Below are 19,500 nucleotides of genomic sequence, written 5' to 3' on the forward strand. Positions count from 1 at the left end.
GTACAATTGATGATAAGATATGATCTTATGGAAATATTGAGTAAAATATGATTTTATGTATAAAATTGGATTTTATATGTAAAATATGATTTTATTTGATAAAAAGATAAAATATGATTTTGTATGTAAAATAAGATTTTATATATGAAATATGATTTTATCCTTTTTAAATTTAATTGCCATTGCATGTTATCCAATAAATTAATTTTGAATTAAATATTATTGGATAAGGATGATCGATTGGCATGACCAATTTTGTAGGTGTATGTTAGGAATTTACATTTGTTTTTATTGTTGTTGGATTTATTAATGGGTCTGGTTTATGGCCCAATATGAATTGTCATATGTAATAAAAGTGGGCCTGGTTTATGGCCCGTTCCCACCCCTTAAAATGTATCCCCTACTTGTCATAGTTATTTATTGTAAATACATTAGACTTAGTGGGAGATGAAGATTTAAAGACGGAGGTGGACCCAGCAGACAATAAAGACTGAAGAAATGTAAATTGGAAGCTCAATGTAATAGGATTGCATTGCATACCTGCATATTACCTAGGATTGGACTTAGACTCGTGATTGGCAACCACGGGTCGATTAGAAATGGAATCGATCATCCTATATAATATATGATATTATCGTTGTATGCATGTTTTATACTAAATTGTATGAATCCCGCAAGCATACAAATTTTAAATGATGAGACAAATTTTCAAAATTAAAATCCCTCATTTTAAATATGATTTAAAATTGATATCAAGATAAATAAAGGAAATTTAAATATTGTTTAAATGTTCCTACCTTCCATCAACGATCAATGTATGAGATGCTACCCGCGGATACGGTCCGGCTCATATTATTGGGGGGCCCGTTCGTCGAAAAGCTGTACATTGGATCGACACATGTTGTAAGTTGGGTGGAACTCCCATGGGATCGGCTCATATTATTGGGGGATCCACATGGCGACCGTTCATCACAACTTAATATTGATGGGTCATCTTGACATGTCACAATAAACGGCGTCATATTATTGGGCCCTTATTGGACATGAGGTAAAAACGTGGAGGTTGCTTTGGAAGCAATTGGGCTCTACCTTTTGAAAATTATGGTTGGCTGATATTATTCAGGACCATAGTTTGTCAATTGGACTCTATGTTCCCACTAAGGAAAACAGTTTCCCGTTTTCACTAGAGGGTAGTGAAATCGTTAAAATAGTGGGAGAGAGATTCATAAAATAAATTTTGCCTATTTTATGTCTTAGTAAATTAATTAAACAATCACTGGTTATTGTCTGTTTCTTTTCAGTATTTCATTAAGATGAATTCGCGCAATCCACTATTCTCTATTCTCGAACAAAATAAACTGACTGGCGCAAACTATACGAAATGGTTCCGTAAGTTGAAGATTGTCTTGACCTCGGAGAAGATGCTCTACGTGTTAGAAAAATCTCCTCCGAAGGAAGCACCAGCTGACATAAGTCCGGAAGAGTTGGCCAAACTTGATACATGGTGGGACCATGATATCAAGGCCAAATGCTATATGCAAGCCTCGATGTCTGATGAACTCCAGAGGCGATTTAAGGATACCATGAATGCTGCTGACATTCACGTACAACTCAAGGAACTTTTTGGGGCTCAATCGAGAGCTGAAAGGTTCGCTACTATAAAAGAGCTAATGACATGTCGCATGCGTGAAGGGAATTCGGTCCGTGATCATGGGGTACGAGTGATTTGGCTCATTCAGAAGTTGGTAATGCTTGATTTGGTATTGGAGCATGAACTCAACGTGGACTTATTACTTCTCTGTCTTCCTTCTTCGTTTGACGATTTTGTGGTGAATTTCAATATGAACAAGATAGAGGTCTCCCTTGAAGAGATGGTCAATATGCTTGTAACATATGAAGCCACTTTAAAGAAGGATAAACCGGCTCTCTTGGTGGGCTCCTCTTCTTCTGCTAAGAAGGGGCCAAGTACAAAGGGTAAGAAACGTTCTGCCCCACCCAAAAAAACCGGACCCGAGAAGAAGAACAAGACAAAGGTTTCAAACATGGAAAAGTCCAAGAATGTTTGCCATCGCTGCAAGAAACCCGGTCATTGGAAACGTAACTGCAAGGAATATCTAGAGCAGTTGCGAACTGCGAAGGGTATGTTCTATATTGAAATAAATGTTTCACTTAATACTACTTCTTGGGTATTGGATACCGGATGTGGATCTCACATTTGCAATGATTTGCAGGTGATGACAAGAAGTCGCAAGCTTAGAATGGGTGAGACCCAGCTGAGGCTCGGAAATGGTTCTAGAGTTGAAGCCAAAGCTGTGGGAGACGTTTATTTAATTTTGCAGAACGATTTTAAGTTACTTTTGAGAGATGTTTTATTTGTTCCAGATTTGATTAAAAACATTATTTCTGTTTCTATGCTTGATAGAGATGGTTTTTCTTGCAATTTTGTGAATGGGATTTGCAATATTTACAAGAATGAATGTTTGATTGGAAATGGACAACTTGAAAACGATCTATATAACTTAAAATTAAAAGACGTTCCAATAAATTATGTTGATAAACCGGTAACAACGAACAAAAGGAAAATCGATAGTCAAAACCCGGCAAACCTTTGGCATGCTAGGCTAGGTCATATTTCCTCAAGGAGGATGAACAAGCTAGTGGGAGAGGGCATGTTTGATATGTCTGATATTAACTCTCTACCTACTTGTGAGTCCTGCCTGAAAGGAAAAATGACTAAATCTCCTTTTAAGGGGAAACCTGAGCGTAGTCAAAATCTGTTGGATTTGATCCATTCAGATGTTTGTGGTCCATTTAGAATTAGTACTCAATTTGGCCACACCTACGTCATTACCTTTACTGATGATTATTCAAGGTATGGATATTTATATTAATGAATTATAAGTCTGAAGCATTTGAAAAGTTCAAAGAATTCAAGGCTGAAGTAGAAAACAAGCTAGGTAAAAGTATTAAAGCACTTCGATCGGATCGAGGTGGAGAATACTTAAGTACCGAGTTTTTGGACTATCTGAAAGAGAATGGGATTCTCTCAGTGGACTTCTCCTATGACACCTCAGCTGAATGGTGTATCGGAGCGTCGTAATCGAACTTTGTTGGACATGGTTCGATCCATGATGAGCTTCACTGAGCTTCCACCTTCGTTTTGGGGCTATGCGCTTGAAACGGCGGTATTGTTGTTGAACAACGTCCACACCAAAGCAGTGGATAAAACACCATACGAGTTATGGAATGGCAAAGCTCCTAAGTATTCGTACTTGAGGATTTGGGGATGTCCTGCTTACATGAAGCAGACAGTGGGAGATAAGTTGGATAGTCGATCCACCTTATGTTATTTTGTAGAGTATCCGAATAATTCAATCGGATATTATTTCTATCATCCTACTGAAACAAAAGTGTTTGTTTCAAGGAATGCCACCTTCTTGGAGAAGGAGTTCTTATTGGATAGGAAAGGCGAGATGATGGAACTCGAAGAAATTCGAGAAGAACCCAAAATACAAAATAATGATCCTACACCTCAGGAACCAATTATGGACACGCCTATACCTAGAAGATCCGAGATGACTTCTAGACCTCCTATTCGATATGGTCTTCTTCTTGAAGGGGATCAAGATGAACCCGACGTTGGATGTGATCCAAGAAACTTCAAGGAAGCAATTTCTGATGCGGATTCAAATTTATGGCTTGAAGCTATGCAGTCGGAAATAGATTCGATGCATACAAATCAAGTTTGGTCTTTAGTAGATCCTCCCGATGGAATTGTTCCAATAGGGTGTAAATGGATCTACAAGAGAAAGCTTGGGCCTGATGGTAAGGTATTGACCTACAAGGCACGATTGGTGGCGAAAGGTTATACTCAAAGACAAGGAGTTGACTATGATGAAACCTTTTCACCAGTTGCAATGTTCAAGTCCATAAGAATCCTTATTGCCATAGCTGCTTGGTATGACTATGAGATATGGAAAATGGATGTGAAGACTGCATTTCTTAATGAAAACATTAAGGAAGAGATCTATATGACGCAGCCTAAGGGATACACATCCATGGGAAGCGAGCATAAGGTATGCAAGCTTCAGAGATCGATCTATGGTCTCAAACAAGCATCAAGAAGTTGGAACCAGAAATTTGATGAAACAATAAAGGATTTTGGTTTCATCAAGAACCCGAAGGAACTGTGCGTGTACAAGAAAGTAGTTAAGGATGCTGTGACATTCTTAGTACTTTATGTTGATGACATCCTACTCATTGGGAATGATGTAGGGATGTTGCATTCAACAAAGATATGGTTATCAGGTAGATTCTCGATGAAGGATTTGGGTGAGGAATCCTATATTCTAGGGATACAGATCTATAGAGATAGATCTAAGAGAATGATAGGACTCACTCAAGTAACCTACATCGACACCATATTGAAAAGGTTTTCAATGGATGGGTCCAAGAGAGGACATCTACCTATGTGTCATGGAGTTTCTCTATCCAAGTCTATGTGTCCCAAGACTGATGAAGAGATAGAGAAAATGACACATGTACCATATGCGTCAGCCATAGGTAGTATCATGTATGGGATGATATCTACCAGACTGGATGTAGCATTTGCTCTGAGTGTCACGAGCAGATATCAAGCCAATCCCGGTCAAATGCATTGGAAAGCCGTGAAGGACATTCTTAAGTACTTACGAAGGACTAAGAATATGTTCATGGTATATGGAGGAAGAGAACTGAAATTGGAAGGCTATACCAACTCTAGCTTCCAAAGTGACGTGGATGACTCGAAGTCAACCTCTGGATTTGTGTTCATGCTCAATGGCGGTGCTGTCTCTTGGAAGAGTTCCAAGCAGGACACCACAGCGGATTCCACCACTGAGGCAGAATATATTGCAGCATCAGCTGCTGCTAAAGAGGCCGTTTGGATGAGGAATTTCGTCCAAGAGTTGGGCGTCATTCCTGAAGTTGTTGGTCCAGTCCCGGTGTACTGTGACAACACAGGTGCCGTTGCTCAGGCAAAGGAACCAAGGTCTCATCAAAGATCCAAACACGTACTGAGGAAATACCACATCATCCGGGAGATCGTGGAAAGAGGAGACATCACTGTCGAGAGAGTGGCCTCTGCAGATAATATCGCTGATCCACTTACTAAGCCCTTGCCAGGACCATTATTTGACAAACATCGCGAAGCAATGGGACTGCGTAGTATGACTAGTTGGCTTTAGGGCAAGTGGGAGATTGAAAGAGTGGGTGCCCGGTGAGCCAACTTGTGGCTAAGGGCTTTGATGACTCTATGTACAAACAATATTTTGTTTAATATAATTTACACTTTTATAATGGCATTTACTTTATCTTTTATCATATTATTATGTTGTGACATACTATAAGATGTTTAGATGAAGACCTTGAATATACTATAGTGTATGTAAGATGTGGTGGCACATGGGGATGGCTATCATGAAACACATCTTATAGTCACTGTATATTCTAAACAGTTCCTAGTCGATTGAGCCGTCCGTTAATAAGAATAAGGATCGCTCGAGATTGAGACTAGCATTTGCGATGCCGAGTACCACGTTTCATTGGTATGGAACATAGAGATGTTCGAAGCATGCAAATGGATATTCATACGATGAATGATCGAACTACCCTATTCGGACTTTCCAAGTGGTTATCACTTATCGAATGGATAAAGTCCGCGGTTTTGGTTGTACACCATTAGTCCTTACTACTTGAAACATCATTGAGACTCTATATGCTAGTACTGTACTTTGACTCGTTTACCGACTCCATTGGGGTCATCAGGTGTCGGGATTGGGTACAGTTATGACACATATAGGAGTTGATGCTTTGTTGTCAAGGATTCACCACATACTTGCTAGTGTGGATATCCTATGCAATCTGAGGAGATATTAGTGTGACGAATCTCTGGCCAGAGTACATGATGTGTTTTAAGAAATGGTTTCTTAGAGCACATGCGATGTCACTATTTGATCTTCAAGATGTATTGCATAGTTATCGAATCTCGAACGACTCTCGATTTACCAATGGTTGTTGATTCGATCGAGATATATGGATGAAGGGACCGTACTGTACGCTAACCAAATTCTATTGGTTCTTGCAGGCACTATCAGTGATACCTAGGGAATCATGGGACGATGTTGCTAGGCGCTCTTACCATGATTCGATGGGCAAGTCGGAAATTGTTGTTCCGAGTCACAAGGAGTTGTGAGCCCACGGCTAGCTGTATTCCTGAACCATTGAGGGTCACACAAGTAATGGATTTTTAATTCCCGTTGAGATAATTAAATTTAAAGAGTTAAATTTAGTGAATAAAGAAGTGGGACTTCTTATTTAAGAGTAGAGGGAGTAAGATTTCCTAAAATGACATAGTGATGGACATTTTTGGAAATCACTGAATTCGGATTCAGAAAATTTATCTTGACTTTAAAAGATGCAGAAATGGTTTTTGTGCACATTGGTGAAATTGGTTTATCAATCTGAGTCACGATGAATTTTATATTAATTTTTGAACATGCGGGCTTTGCTTGTCAGGCTTGAACTTATGACTAATGGGCCCTAAGCTGTTAGCAGCCCACATTATAAATAAGTTATTGCAGTACAGAAATTAAATAACAGAGGCATAATTTTCGAAATTTACTAGGGTTTTTGAGACCTAGTGGCCGCCGCCCCCTATCCCCTCTCTGCTCGAAAAATTCCAGCCTGTGAATTTTGAATTTGCAGTCTGGTTTAACGGATCAAATTCGTTAATTCTCTTTGTAGAAACTTTTGATAGATTTTCTAGTGCAATCTATCAGAGGGATTAAACTTCTGTTCGTGGACCTGATTGAAGAATTGTTCGTCCATCAGTTCCTGGGATATACAAAAAGAGTAGAGTAATCTGTTGGTGTCCATAATCTCGTTTCGAGATTTCAAGGTAAAAATTTAATTGTTATTTAATTTTTACACGCACAATTTAATCGTAAAGTTTTGATACCCATGATATGGAATTGTTCCATATAAAAATTTTTTAAACTTCCGCTGCACCGGGTATCAATTCTGATTGGTCTGATCACCGTTCTCTAACACTATCTTGTACTGCCCCAAATCCATTTGACTTATTGCTTCCTGAAATAGAACGTTGACAGAGCTGCCTGAATCCACAAATATCCGGGCTACATCATAATTTGCGATCATAGCTCTTATTACTAGTGCGTCATTATGGTTGCTAGCCACCCCTTTCATATCTTCCGGTCCAAAAGATAGGGTCGGGCCAATATGGATAATCTGATTGTCAATCTCCATATTCATTAACTTTCTGCTGCTAGTCTTCCTAGCTCGGTTGGAATCACCATCAGTAGGACCTCTAGAAATCATGTTGATAATTCCTCGAGCAGGCGGGGCTGGTCTCTGATGAGCTCGGTCATCCCTGAGCTGTTCTTGATTGGGTTGGTTGAAATCTTCATGGGGAGGAGCAGTCCTGGCTCTTTGTCTTGACCTTCCTCCCTGTCCCCTGTTCGGGCGATACCTTTCCTGACGGGTCAATATATTTTTTAATTCAGAGTGTTGCTGTATTATTCTTTCAATTTCTTGATCTAATTGACGACAGTCCTCCGTCGTATGCCCATACTCATTGTGAAAGTGACAATATTTATCTGATTCCCTGTTACGAGGTCCCTTCTCAGCCCAGGGAGGCCTCTGCGTGAGTTTACGATCGTCACAAATTTGTAAAGCTCGTACTTTTTTCATGCGTAAAGGGGTGAGAAAAGTGAACTCTCCCAACAAAACGGGCCGGAATGGCTGTCCCATTCCCGTATTATTGTTAGGAAACCTATTGCCCTTTGGACTTTTTGGTCGTTCCCTCTTCATAGCAGCTCTAGAAACCTGTATTTCTTCGTTCAGGCGAGTAGTTCCTCGTATGTTTCTGCTGGTCTTTTTATTAGGGATTTGAGAAAATCTTTTGTATCCAGCCCTTGCATGAAGGCACTGATAAGCAGATCTGGTGTCGCAGTGGGTATTTCAAGAGCCAAGGCACTAAACCTGCGGATATATGCTCTCAAATTTTCATGCTCCCTTTGCTTGATTGCGAAGAGACTGAAAGTAGTGGTAGGATGATTTTTGCTACTAGCGAAGTGGTGCACGAAGGATTTGCTAAAATCCTTGAATTCCTTGATATCTCCGAGGCATAACATATTGAACCATTGCTGGGCTGGTCCTATGAGAGTAGTAAGAAAAGCCCGACACTTAATCTGATCAGAATATTTATGCAACAGAGCTGCATTCTCGAAGCGTGCTAAATGGTCTTCAGGATCTCCCTTTCCATCATATTCTCCAACATGAGGCAATTTGAACTACTTGGGGAGGTCGGCGTCCAATATCTCCTGAGTAAAAGGAATGTTTCTTGTTGTAGTAGCTAGGTACCCGACCTGTTTTTTCAATAGCTGCTCCATCTCCTCTTTCAACTTTTTGATCTCATCGAGGTGGGCGTTGTGCTTATGGTGCAGAGGATTGGCCTCTCCTCTTTCTGCCAAAGCCCTCTGAACAGCCTGAGCTATTAATTCCTCTAAATTTGGGTGATCTCCATTCTGATTAGCCATCGAAACTCTTTTCCTTCAAATTCCCACAAACGGCACCAATTGATGATATCGGAATTTTACCTCGGGTTCGGTTTGGTAGAATGGATCCTCCAAATCCTTTAGAAAGTAGGTCGGGTCAGGTATGGCGGAACTGCACAAGCAACAGCTAGGTCAAAAGGACACTGAAAGTGTTTTCGGCGTGACCCCTCCGATGCCTAAGTCAGTGTCTTGAAGGCAGAGGGTATGATTAATGCAAAAACTGAGAGATATGAGTGCGTGAATGTAGAAGTGAGTAATAAATAATGAATAATACAACCATAACAATACCTGTATTTATAGGAAAAATAGAATAAGTTACCTAGTCGAATTATAACATGTCTTGTACTGGGACTCTTCATCCATTGGACCGCCTTCAAGTTTATCCCCATCTCATAAATATCTCGAGATGGTCAAACTTATCCACAATGCATGTAAGAGAAGTTCATCCAGCCCATTAGGGGCCAGCTCTGGTCGGCCCATAAATAACAGCCCAGTTTAAGTAAAGCCTTAACAGGTGTAAAACTGGGCGGGACCTTACCTAATGATTATAATTCAATAATTGGGCCAACCCTCATAAACCCATAACGAACGGATTCGGGTTAAAATAATTTCACGGGGTATCAATATATATATATATATATATATATATAGTTTTGATATGTTGCTCACCAATCGTTCAAACCTCTGTGCCCACCATGTATAAAACACTCAACTATTGCACATGGTGGACACAAAGGTTAGCACGGTTGTTGAGTAGCATAGCAAAACTCTATATATATATATATATATACACCATGTATAAAACACTCAACTATTGCACATGGTGGACACAAAGATTGGCACGATTGTTGAGTAGCATAGCAAAACTCTATATATATTAAAAATTTAAGATGGGAAGCCCCTGAAAATAATGCTACAGTCGACAAAGATAACGACAAAATTTGACCCACTATAGTGTGAAAACAGAAACCACTCGACCTAAAAAAAAAAAGGAAAGGAAAAGAGCACATTATATGTCGGTTTCAAAAAATAATGATAATAATAATAACACATTAGATTTTCCCAAATTGTTTAAAAATCATACATATTAGCTCTTAAATAATATATGTTTTTACGAGTGTCGAGCAAGCGGGGAAATTGATCATCGGAAGTTCTATGCTGTCCTTGGCAGGTAGGATGGGTCAAGGATTGTCAATTTTATGTGGGTCTCACATGAAATGTATGTGTGGTCAAATGATAGTCACACAGCTACAGTAGGAGTATTACCCCAATTGTAGCATCGATCCACCCGAGCAAGCCTCACGCCACTAACGTATCCAATGTGGCGGAGCCCATTGGCAGAATGTGAATTTTTTTTTTCTAATCTTATGTATGAGGTATTTCTCTTCTAGTACTAAAAAGGTGCACGTGTATCGCACGTGAGTGATTATTAGATGAAAACATAATTACAAAATATGTTCATACATAAAATAAAACCACTAAAATGTTATTAAATTTAATATCACTTATGTTTGTGCTAAATTTAAAATCTTTATGGAATTTGTTTATCTTTCTCTTTTTATTTTTAGAGTTATATATTATATATAGTTAGTTTTGTATCAGAAGTTTCTTTTGTAAATTTAATGTGAAAATGATATGAATCAAATAAGCATGTGTAATAAAAACGCATATTTCTAAACGATTCCTGTAAAAACTCCTCATCATCAGTTGCAAGGATACATAATTGGTTCACAATACTCGAAAAAAAACCAAACGAATATTAACGTTATGGAATTTCAAATACCATGATATATAGATGCTTATATTCATCCATGGATCAATATCTTAAGCCTTCTTATTGAAGATCATACGTTCGTTATATTAAAATTTTCACGAGAAAATTCTATCCATGCATATTATGTGATTATTTTGACAAATAAAGTAAAAAGAAAATGTATTGGGACGTAAAATAATATAATAATCTAAATATGTTATAAAATGATTAACATCGTGTATCATTGTATCATTTGTTATTTCCGTCCAAATTGTGCCGACCTTGATAATTTATAATTATCCAGATACCAACTTTCAAGAAACTGCTCCAGTTTTAGCAAAAGTTGTTCATCGGAGCCAAATGCGGAGTTACGCTCTGGGCCACCTTGGTTTTAACACGGATGGCCCAATTATTTTAAAAAAAAATTTTGCAAAATTTGTTTAGCCCAAGTGGCCCAAATAAAAGTTTAAAAACACACATTTTAGTGCCAAAATCTAATAACCATAATTCAAGAAAATAATGGCAGCCCTCATTGATGATATTCATTCAAATTTTTCTCGCTATCTAATGTTTACTTTCAATGTATTTGCCATGAACTGTGAAAATTATTTCACATTCGAATTATTCTTCCCGTTCACCTACGCCTCTGTTAGATATAGGAAAAGTCGCATTAGCGTTTCTTCTTTTTCTATTTCTTTCCACCGTTAAGTGAGTCAGTTAGTTGAAGTTGTATAAATACAAACTCTTACTGTACCAATATTTTAGCTCAATAATACAATTCTTCATTTGTTTCACATTAACATGGCATCAGAGTTCGGGTTCCACCGTTATGTATTGGATAGTCCATAGTTGGCCTCATCCGCCCCATAGTTGGCCAACCGTTAATATCTCCACGCTCCAATCGTTTCATTCCTGGGCGTGAGAGGGGTGTGTTGATGTCTTAGTTTGTCCCACATCGGTTGGGTAAATAGCCTGGGAGTTTAATATATAGGCTTGGACTAGGGGTGCAAACGAACCGAACATGTTCGTGAGCATTACGAGTCCGCTCGATAAATATTTGATTCGTATTCGAGCTTATCGAACTCGAGCCGAATTCGAACATGTTCGAAATTTTTTTTCGAGTCGAGCTCGAGCCAAAATTACTCTGTTCGATAGTTCGCGAACCTTAATATTTAATTAATATAATATAATTATATAATAAATATATATACATTTCAAACTTTTTCGAACTTTTCGAGCTTTTCGAACCATAATATCCGAATAGTTCACGAATAGGTTCGAATATTTCGAACCGAACTCGAACTCGAACTTCATTTCGAGCCGAGCTCGAGCCAAAATATTTGAAATTATCGAACTTCGAATCGAGCTCGAATTCGAATATACTCTTATCGAGCCGAATTCGAGCCTTAAAATTTTATCATTATTCGGCTCGATTCGGCTCGTTTGCACCCCTAGCTTGGACAAACCTCCCCTCTTAAGCTAACTTTTGAGGTGAGTTAGGTTCAAGTCCATTTCTTAACAGCTTCCTTATCTTTTAATATGTTCTATTAATATTTTGTTTTGGAAGAGGGACATGCATTTGTCATGGACTATATATATATATATACAAATTTCCATATTTTTCTCCATATTTTTCTCAACTAAACATTGTAGATAAGATAAATTGATAAAAAAAAATTTAATTTTTTTTATATTATTTTATAAATGTTAAAAAATAAATTTAAATATTATTGAAAAAATAATATTTATAACATACAATATTAAATATATTGTATGATTTTATACACACGCAACGCGTGTGCAATTATGCTAGTATATATATATATATATATATATATATATATATATATATATATATATATGAAAACTCTGAATGTTTTATTCATTTTGAGCTCCTCGTCCTCTTAGAATTTCAATTTTTAATTTCGTAAAAAATTTAATTTTTTAAAACTATAATGAACAAATATCTTACTTATAATTTTAATTATTATATATTATTTTGTTTCTCGTTAAAAATTCTAGTTCGGGTGGATTCGAAATCTTGGCTCCGTAGTTGGTAATGGAGCGAAACTTCTTTGGGGAAAAAAAAAACTTAAATAACTTTGTTTTTATGAAGGAGTCGTCATTATCTATCAAGAAGGCTATATGCCATTTACATCCAGGCGACCAAAAAAAAAAAACAAAAGAAAACACAATGAATTCATGGAGAAGAACATCATGTACTACTTTGCCTCCAAACAATTAGAAGATTCTCTTTGATCACCGAAGAGAAATCAAGGTGAACATGAACAAGTGCTTCCGGGCCAACGGGTTTCGAGGAGAAAGAAAATCCTAAATAATTTGGATTAGAAAGTGTCAATTAGATAGTGTTAGGAGAACTTCTAGTAGCATTATCAGCTTTTATTTAACAAAATTTCAAAATTTTATTAAGAAAAAGCTACTTTCTAAAAGCTCTGTCAAACATTACCTTAGACAAATTAAAGGAATGTTTTAGAGAGCTTTTACTTATTTAAAAATGATTTTAGTAGCGATTATTTTGAAGTTGGTGAGAAGCTAAAGTAAGGAGTGTTTGAAATAGAAATTGAAAGTTAATACAAACTAAAGTTTAGTGTTTGGAAAATAATTATTTTCAAACTTAATTTTTTAACTAAATGACAACCATATCCTTATTTGATTATTTAATTTTTGATACTCACATTATAAAAAATAAGTTTATATATTATTATTACATTATGAATTTTGTATCAAAGATATTTTATTTTTTATAAAATGAATATTTGAAAAAATATATAAGATTAATAAAAATAAAAATATAAAGAATGAAAAAATTTGTATAAATATACAAGATATGTACAAAAATTTATGAAAATTCAATATATATATATATATATATATAAACAAATTCTTGTAATAATAATGTAAAATTTTAAAAAATATTTCTTTAAAAAGTGCTTGTAATAATAATGTAAAATTAAAAAAATATTAAAAATACTTGTAATAATAATGTAAAATTAAAAAAAAAATTTAAAATAATAATAAAAGCATATGTAATATGATATTTTATTAAGGGTATATATGTCAACTTGTAATTTTATATCTTAAACAAAAAAGCAGAAGCAAAAAAAAAAAATCAAATTTTAGCTTCTTGCTATTGGGTAAAAGTTGTAGAAGTTAAAACAAAATTTAACATTCACAAACACTCAAAAACACTTGTATGCAACTAGAAGCTAAGAAACACTTTATAGAAGCTCTACCAAACACTCCCTAAATGTCTTCTTCCATTTCTGGGTTTGACCTTTTTCTAGACTAAAACAGTAAAATATGTAAAGATACATATATGATGCTAACCCTAATTTGACAAAATTACAAAGAATACAAGATTAAAACCCAAACTAATCAAAATATATATTATAACGTATCGAACGATTATTTTCCCTAAAAAAAAAAAAGGGAAATGTGACTGGTTATATTTATAGAAGGAAATGAATGATTTCCCTTGCTTTCATTATTTACTTTTGATCACATATAGAACGATTAGATCGATTGGCTTCTTGGATCATATCTATCTTGATTCAGTGTAAATTACACAAACCCGTTCATTTTTAATCTACGTTTATAAATATATATTGAGTTATATATTGGAAAGAATAACAGGTATGTCTAGCATATGCCCTTCAAATTTGTAATTTTATATATTTGGTTATATATAAACTTATTTAAGTATCAATCCCATTTTTGGGCTTGTTTAGTATATTATAATATCATATAATCTTTTTTCATTGCCGATGACAAAAATATCAAAAGTCAAATGATCATCATATTTGAACATTTATAAAAAAAAGTGTTTTATAAAACGGACCCTTAATTAAATTTTTATAATATATAAATCTCAGGTAATTCGGGCAAGCAAATACAACTCGTGTAATTGTAAATGTCCTCGAGTGATATTGTATTGTCATATATATCCATGAGTTAGTTCACAAACTATTACATGCATGTATTTTTATTTACACAAGGGGTCCTCCCTTCAAATACTCCGTGTATGCCAAAGCCACCAGCCCCACCATGGCAAGCCTCCCATTCCATAGCTCTGCGTCCGACGACATCAACCCACCCGGTCTCGATTTCGAATCCGCGCTTACGCCTTTAAACAACGGGACAAGAGATGCGATAGAGAACAGAATAGTCGTCCCGATGAACCACTTGTAACCCCCGCTTTGTATCTGTGAGAAGATGTCCTGTCCTCTGGTTAATTCCACTGCAATGGCGGTCGTGAATCCGAGCATGGCTAGGCGGCCATTGATCCTCTCCGCCGCAGGCCCGTTGAAGGCCATGATGTCTGTCGCCTTGGTGCTCTCCTGCAATATCATCATGTAATTTGAAAATAATTTAAGTGAAACCATATATATATATATGCACCAAATTGTACTTTTGATCTGAAAGTACATACCTCAGGTTGTGGCGGCGGCGGCGGAGTTGAAAACACCTGTGGCGGAACTGGAACGGCTGCCCTTTCTTTCTCTTCACCAACATCACCACCATTCTGTTAAATCCAACAACTATTAATTAATATTCTTAATTTCAAAATATATACACCATGATGAACAATTAATAATATTGTATTAACCTGATCTGCCAGCTTGCTTCGAATTGTTCTGAACTTCAAGTCCTTTTTAAAATATGAAACATTACATCTCAAAGGAGCAAACTGGCTCAAACCAGCGATTCTTGAACTCAAGCCACCTCCGCAGATCACTTGCATCCCTGTTGCCATACTGTGTATGTGTTTGTGTGTTAATTAAAAAACTTCGGATTTTTTAAATGTTTTCGAAGTTAGAAATGGATTTTGTGTATGTGTTTAATTTGAATATGAGAGTATATCATATGGGCTTTTTTTATTTATAGGTTCATGGGGCAGAACAAGATGGTGGGCAGTTTTTAGGACACGTAAAATGGGTAAAATCTTTGCAACATCGTACGTAACATGGATTCAATGGGCACCGCACAGCTAGCAATTTTCTTTCACGGTTTCGATTTAATTATAATAATTAATTAAAAGGAGAGTATGCGCTAGAATTTGTTGGTATTTACTCGGATTCATGGCTACCGTACACATTTTCTTTACGTGCCAGTCTTCTGTAGCAAATCTTGTCACGATTTTAGGGCACGGCTTTCAATGTTCGAAACAGATCTCTTCTTAAACCATACATTTCACTTTATTTTTTAAATATATATATATAATATATATTTATTTTTGCCGGCTCTGATTTGTGTTCCTTGCCGGCCTTGCATCTGTAACTACATCAAGAGTAATGGTTGCCACGTTATTTCATATAAACTTTTAAAATATTTAGTTATGAGATATTTGTTGTGTGACAAACAATCATGGAGTCAGGATTTCAAATTTATTAGGGTTCGAATTTTTCGAGGAAAAAAATAATACATCATAATTAAAATCAAAAATAAGATATTTTTATTCACAAAAGTATCCTAAATACGTTACTTAATTGAGTGACAGTTGGGAGTTGGGAGTTGGGAGTTGGGAGTTGGGACAACTCCAAGGCGATGGAGATGAGAAACGAAATTTGCATTCGAAGTCATGTTCTTTAAGGGACAGAAAGAAAAATATTTGTGGGTAAAAGAATGTATATATATACTAGAATGGTGTAAAGTAAATAATTACATCGAACATATAACATATATAATTCAAGATTTTATCTCTAAAACAAATTGATGATTTTATCCTCAGGGAATAATCTTTCAAATTTTAATTGGATATTCGTGATAGTCAATTGCATCATAATATTCTACTAGTATTCCATCCGTGCGATGCATGGATTATATTTCGCATGTAGTATGATTAAATTGGTGGATGATGTGAAAAATTTCGAGTCTTAAATTAAAATATAAACAACTTTAATTTTACAATGACTAATAAGAATAACGTGAAAAAAATTTAAAAACTATAAAAGACAATCTTTAAATAAAACAGATGTCGTGTGTGTTGTAAGTGATGTTATTTTATACAATTAATGATAAAAAATAGTAAAAATAAACATTTGAACAAATAGTTGAAGTTCAAATTAGCTAAATGGATTATAAATCATACAGTTAGAAAACAAACAAATTATCTTATAAATTTTGGAAAACTTTCTTAAAACAACATTTGTTGTTGAATTTTTATTGTTAGTCTTGGCATCACATATCAAGATTTTGAGACCCTTAGAATTGGTAACTTTAGATACAACGACATACAACTGAGCATGACTAAACATGAAATTTCTAAAAAAAAGTCCTACATGAGACAATCAAAGGATACTGTCTTCTTTGAAATTTAAAAGGATCGGAAGTCTTAGATCAGAAAGTGTCAAAAACATTCTTGTAATAAGAAATTTGTGACCCACATTACTTTCAGTCAGAATTTGTCCTTCCCCAAAACATGATTTTCGAGCCTCGTCAATATCAATCTAGTGTCATTGCATAAACCAAGAGAATGATCTATGTTCCGTCCGCAGCAACATAACCGAGTTCCAACCTTTAAGTTAAACCAAGAGAATGATTTATGTATATTCGCTGGTACAAATCCGCTTCGTTGTTCTGAAATAAAAAAATTTAAATTTTTGATGACTAAATATTCTTAAAGATCCGTGATATAAAATCTATTTCATCTCGAATTATAATTTTTTGGTATTTTGATACAAATTCCATGTTTCCACTGATGAATACATATTCTCTGAACATATTTCATAGATCATTTCGTATGATCATTATTTACGTTGTTATTTGTACAATCTTCCAAACGAAAAAAATATTTTGTTATTGAAAGAATATCCATCATTTTTTAATATTCTGAAACAAAAATAAGATTCACTCTTAAATTTTTCCATAAAACAAATAATTTCCTGTTAATAATTTCTAATGTTAATTTAAATCATGATATTCATGTTAAATCCATATTTAAATAACGTATAAACACTTTGAAATGTTGCATGTAATTATAAATGATTTTGGGTAATTATTATGTGGATGACTAATAGATGAATTCGATATATGCATGTACTTAAAATCATATGTTTTTTTAAATATCCTTTTACGTTGAAATTTTAACTTAGATAAGTTAATATCATAATCTACACAAGTATAATATATTCAGTAGTGTCTTGTTTATTTGCAGATTATGAATATAGTATGAATTACTACTAATATCTTCTCAGAGTTAAGTTGTCTGTAGTAGATAATGCATTTTTATTTGAAATTTATTGATAACCATCGAAATATCATCTTAAGCAAATGTTTATATATCTATATCAATTTCAGATGCATACCACCAAAAAAGGGTTAAATTACATAATTACAGGTAAATAAAAATGGTAAAGACAATTTTCAAATCATGTATTTCAAAGATACATTATAAGATATGCATAGCTACCAACTCAATCACAAAAGTTAAATCAAAAGTATAAGTAGAAGAATTATCTTTTGTTTGAATGGTATTTTCACTACAAGAAAAACGGGATACGACAACGGATTATAGGGGTCAAAAAACCATTGTACTTTAAGGTGTTGTCGAAAGTATAACATTCAACAACGGTTTATATCCGTTGTGGATTCCAACGTACGACAACGGATATGCAACAGTAAATATCTGTTGTCGTATGCAGTATTTGACCACGGTTTATAACCGTTGTCTTAAGTTGCCTTTAACGACAGTTATAAACCGTTGTCTATGTTGGCATACGACAACAAATTTGCAACAGTTTATATCCGTTGTCGTAGACATTATTCAACCACATTTTAAAATCGATGTCCTATGTAGGTGTTTGCTTATTATTCAACCACGTTTTAAAACCATTATCGTATGTTGTTTTTTACAACAATTTTAAACCGTTGTCTTAAATTGATTTTCACAACAGTTATTATTCGTTGTCCTCAACATTACAAATGAAACAAAATTTAAAATTTCTAAAATAAAATTTAATATACAATTTTTCAATATTACAAATCAATATTATTATTTTAAATTCTAAATCAATCTACACTAAAAAAATATATTGATCGAGTTATGAACTAATCTATATAAATTAACTCGAAACTTTCCAATAGATCGAGCTATGAACTAATCTATAAATTAACTTGGAACACTCCTTCCAGATTAACATATCCTCTGCATCACGACTATCTGCACAAGTTGACAAATTCAAGTAGCAAAAAAAATGTCAAAATTCTGGAATTCAAATCCATAAAAAAAATATGCTGGGAGACTTGATAGTAAATTTCCAATACAGTTATCCAAAAAATCCGCATATGACTGAACCATCTTAGAAGATAAACAAAGAATCGAAGTAAGCAACAAAGACCACGTGACATCTCCCTGGCAAAATAGTACTTAAAGAACACCAGCATATAAATAAATTATAGACAACTATGTTTACCGAATCTTCCAAATCTGCATCCACATTTGAAATTTGATGCTGCATCTGAAACTCGGTATGTCCGACTAATTCACGCTGCAACTTTATAAATTGTAATGTTTTGAAGAGTATCAAAAATAGTATAACATCAACATTTTCTTTAACAATAGTACCCATCGTTGTTAATCAGTTTACTAAAATAAAGCACCATTTCCCACAAGAAAAGTCCAAATTTACTATCATTATACAAACACATTACCTTTAGGCCATACCTTTGAGACATAAATTTTCACCATTCTCAGCCTAACACCTAAATCCCAGGTGGACTGTAGTGACCCTGCATGGTATCACCTACTAACTGGCAACTAATAGCATGCGTTAAACTTAATACAGCAAAATAACTTAATAGAGTAAGACATGCGGAAACAAAACCATAATTTACATATCAGCTTAGTAATATAATTCAGGCTTAATACTGTAATGATACAACCAAATCAAAATCTTAAACAGTAAACATTATACAGCTATATCGAATCCTGCTGTATAATAAAATCCTCAAGGCTCCTGCTCCCTAGTCCTGCCTTGAACTACCAGCTCCGTCCATCCTGCGACCTGTCCCATGGAATAGGGTGTCCAAGATAACAACTAGGACGTGAGCGCTACGCCCAGCACATAGACATGAGTAAACATATGTATATAATGCATGCAACATGATGACTGG

General features: G+C 35.0%; 1 protein-coding gene across 1 annotated transcript; it reads right to left on the reverse strand.

Moving 5' to 3' along the window:
• Positions 1–14,270: 14,270 nt before the first annotated feature.
• Positions 14,271–15,199, reverse strand: LOC140876255 (early light-induced protein 2, chloroplastic-like). Its single transcript, XM_073280174.1, has 3 exons — positions 14,996–15,199; positions 14,819–14,911; positions 14,271–14,726 (listed from the first exon to the last, which is right to left on the reverse strand). The coding sequence occupies exons 1-3, from the start codon at positions 15,140–15,142 to the stop codon at positions 14,376–14,378; spliced, it is 591 nt and encodes a 196-aa protein (XP_073136275.1). The 5' UTR covers positions 15,143–15,199; the 3' UTR covers positions 14,271–14,375.
• Between the last annotated feature and the right edge of the window lie 4,301 nt (positions 15,200–19,500).

Source organism: Henckelia pumila, chromosome 1 (genome assembly GCF_033568475.1).
Source record: "Henckelia pumila isolate YLH828 chromosome 1, ASM3356847v2, whole genome shotgun sequence".
NCBI classification, from domain to species: Eukaryota; Viridiplantae; Streptophyta; class Magnoliopsida; order Lamiales; family Gesneriaceae; genus Henckelia; species Henckelia pumila.

Bases quoted from the DNA above. Each gene is read 5' to 3' on its own strand.
- LOC140876255 (XM_073280174.1), bottom strand. From the start codon at position 15,142: ATGGCAACAGGGATGCAAGTGATCTGCGGAGGTGGCTTGAGTTCAAGA. The intron at 14,912-14,995 runs GTTAATACAATA...TGGATTTAACAG, and splicing joins GAAGCAAGCTGGCAGATCAG to AATGGTGGTGATGTTGGTGA. The intron at 14,727-14,818 runs GTATGTACTTTC...ATGATATTGCAG, and splicing joins CGCCGCCGCCACAACCTGAG to GAGAGCACCAAGGCGACAGA.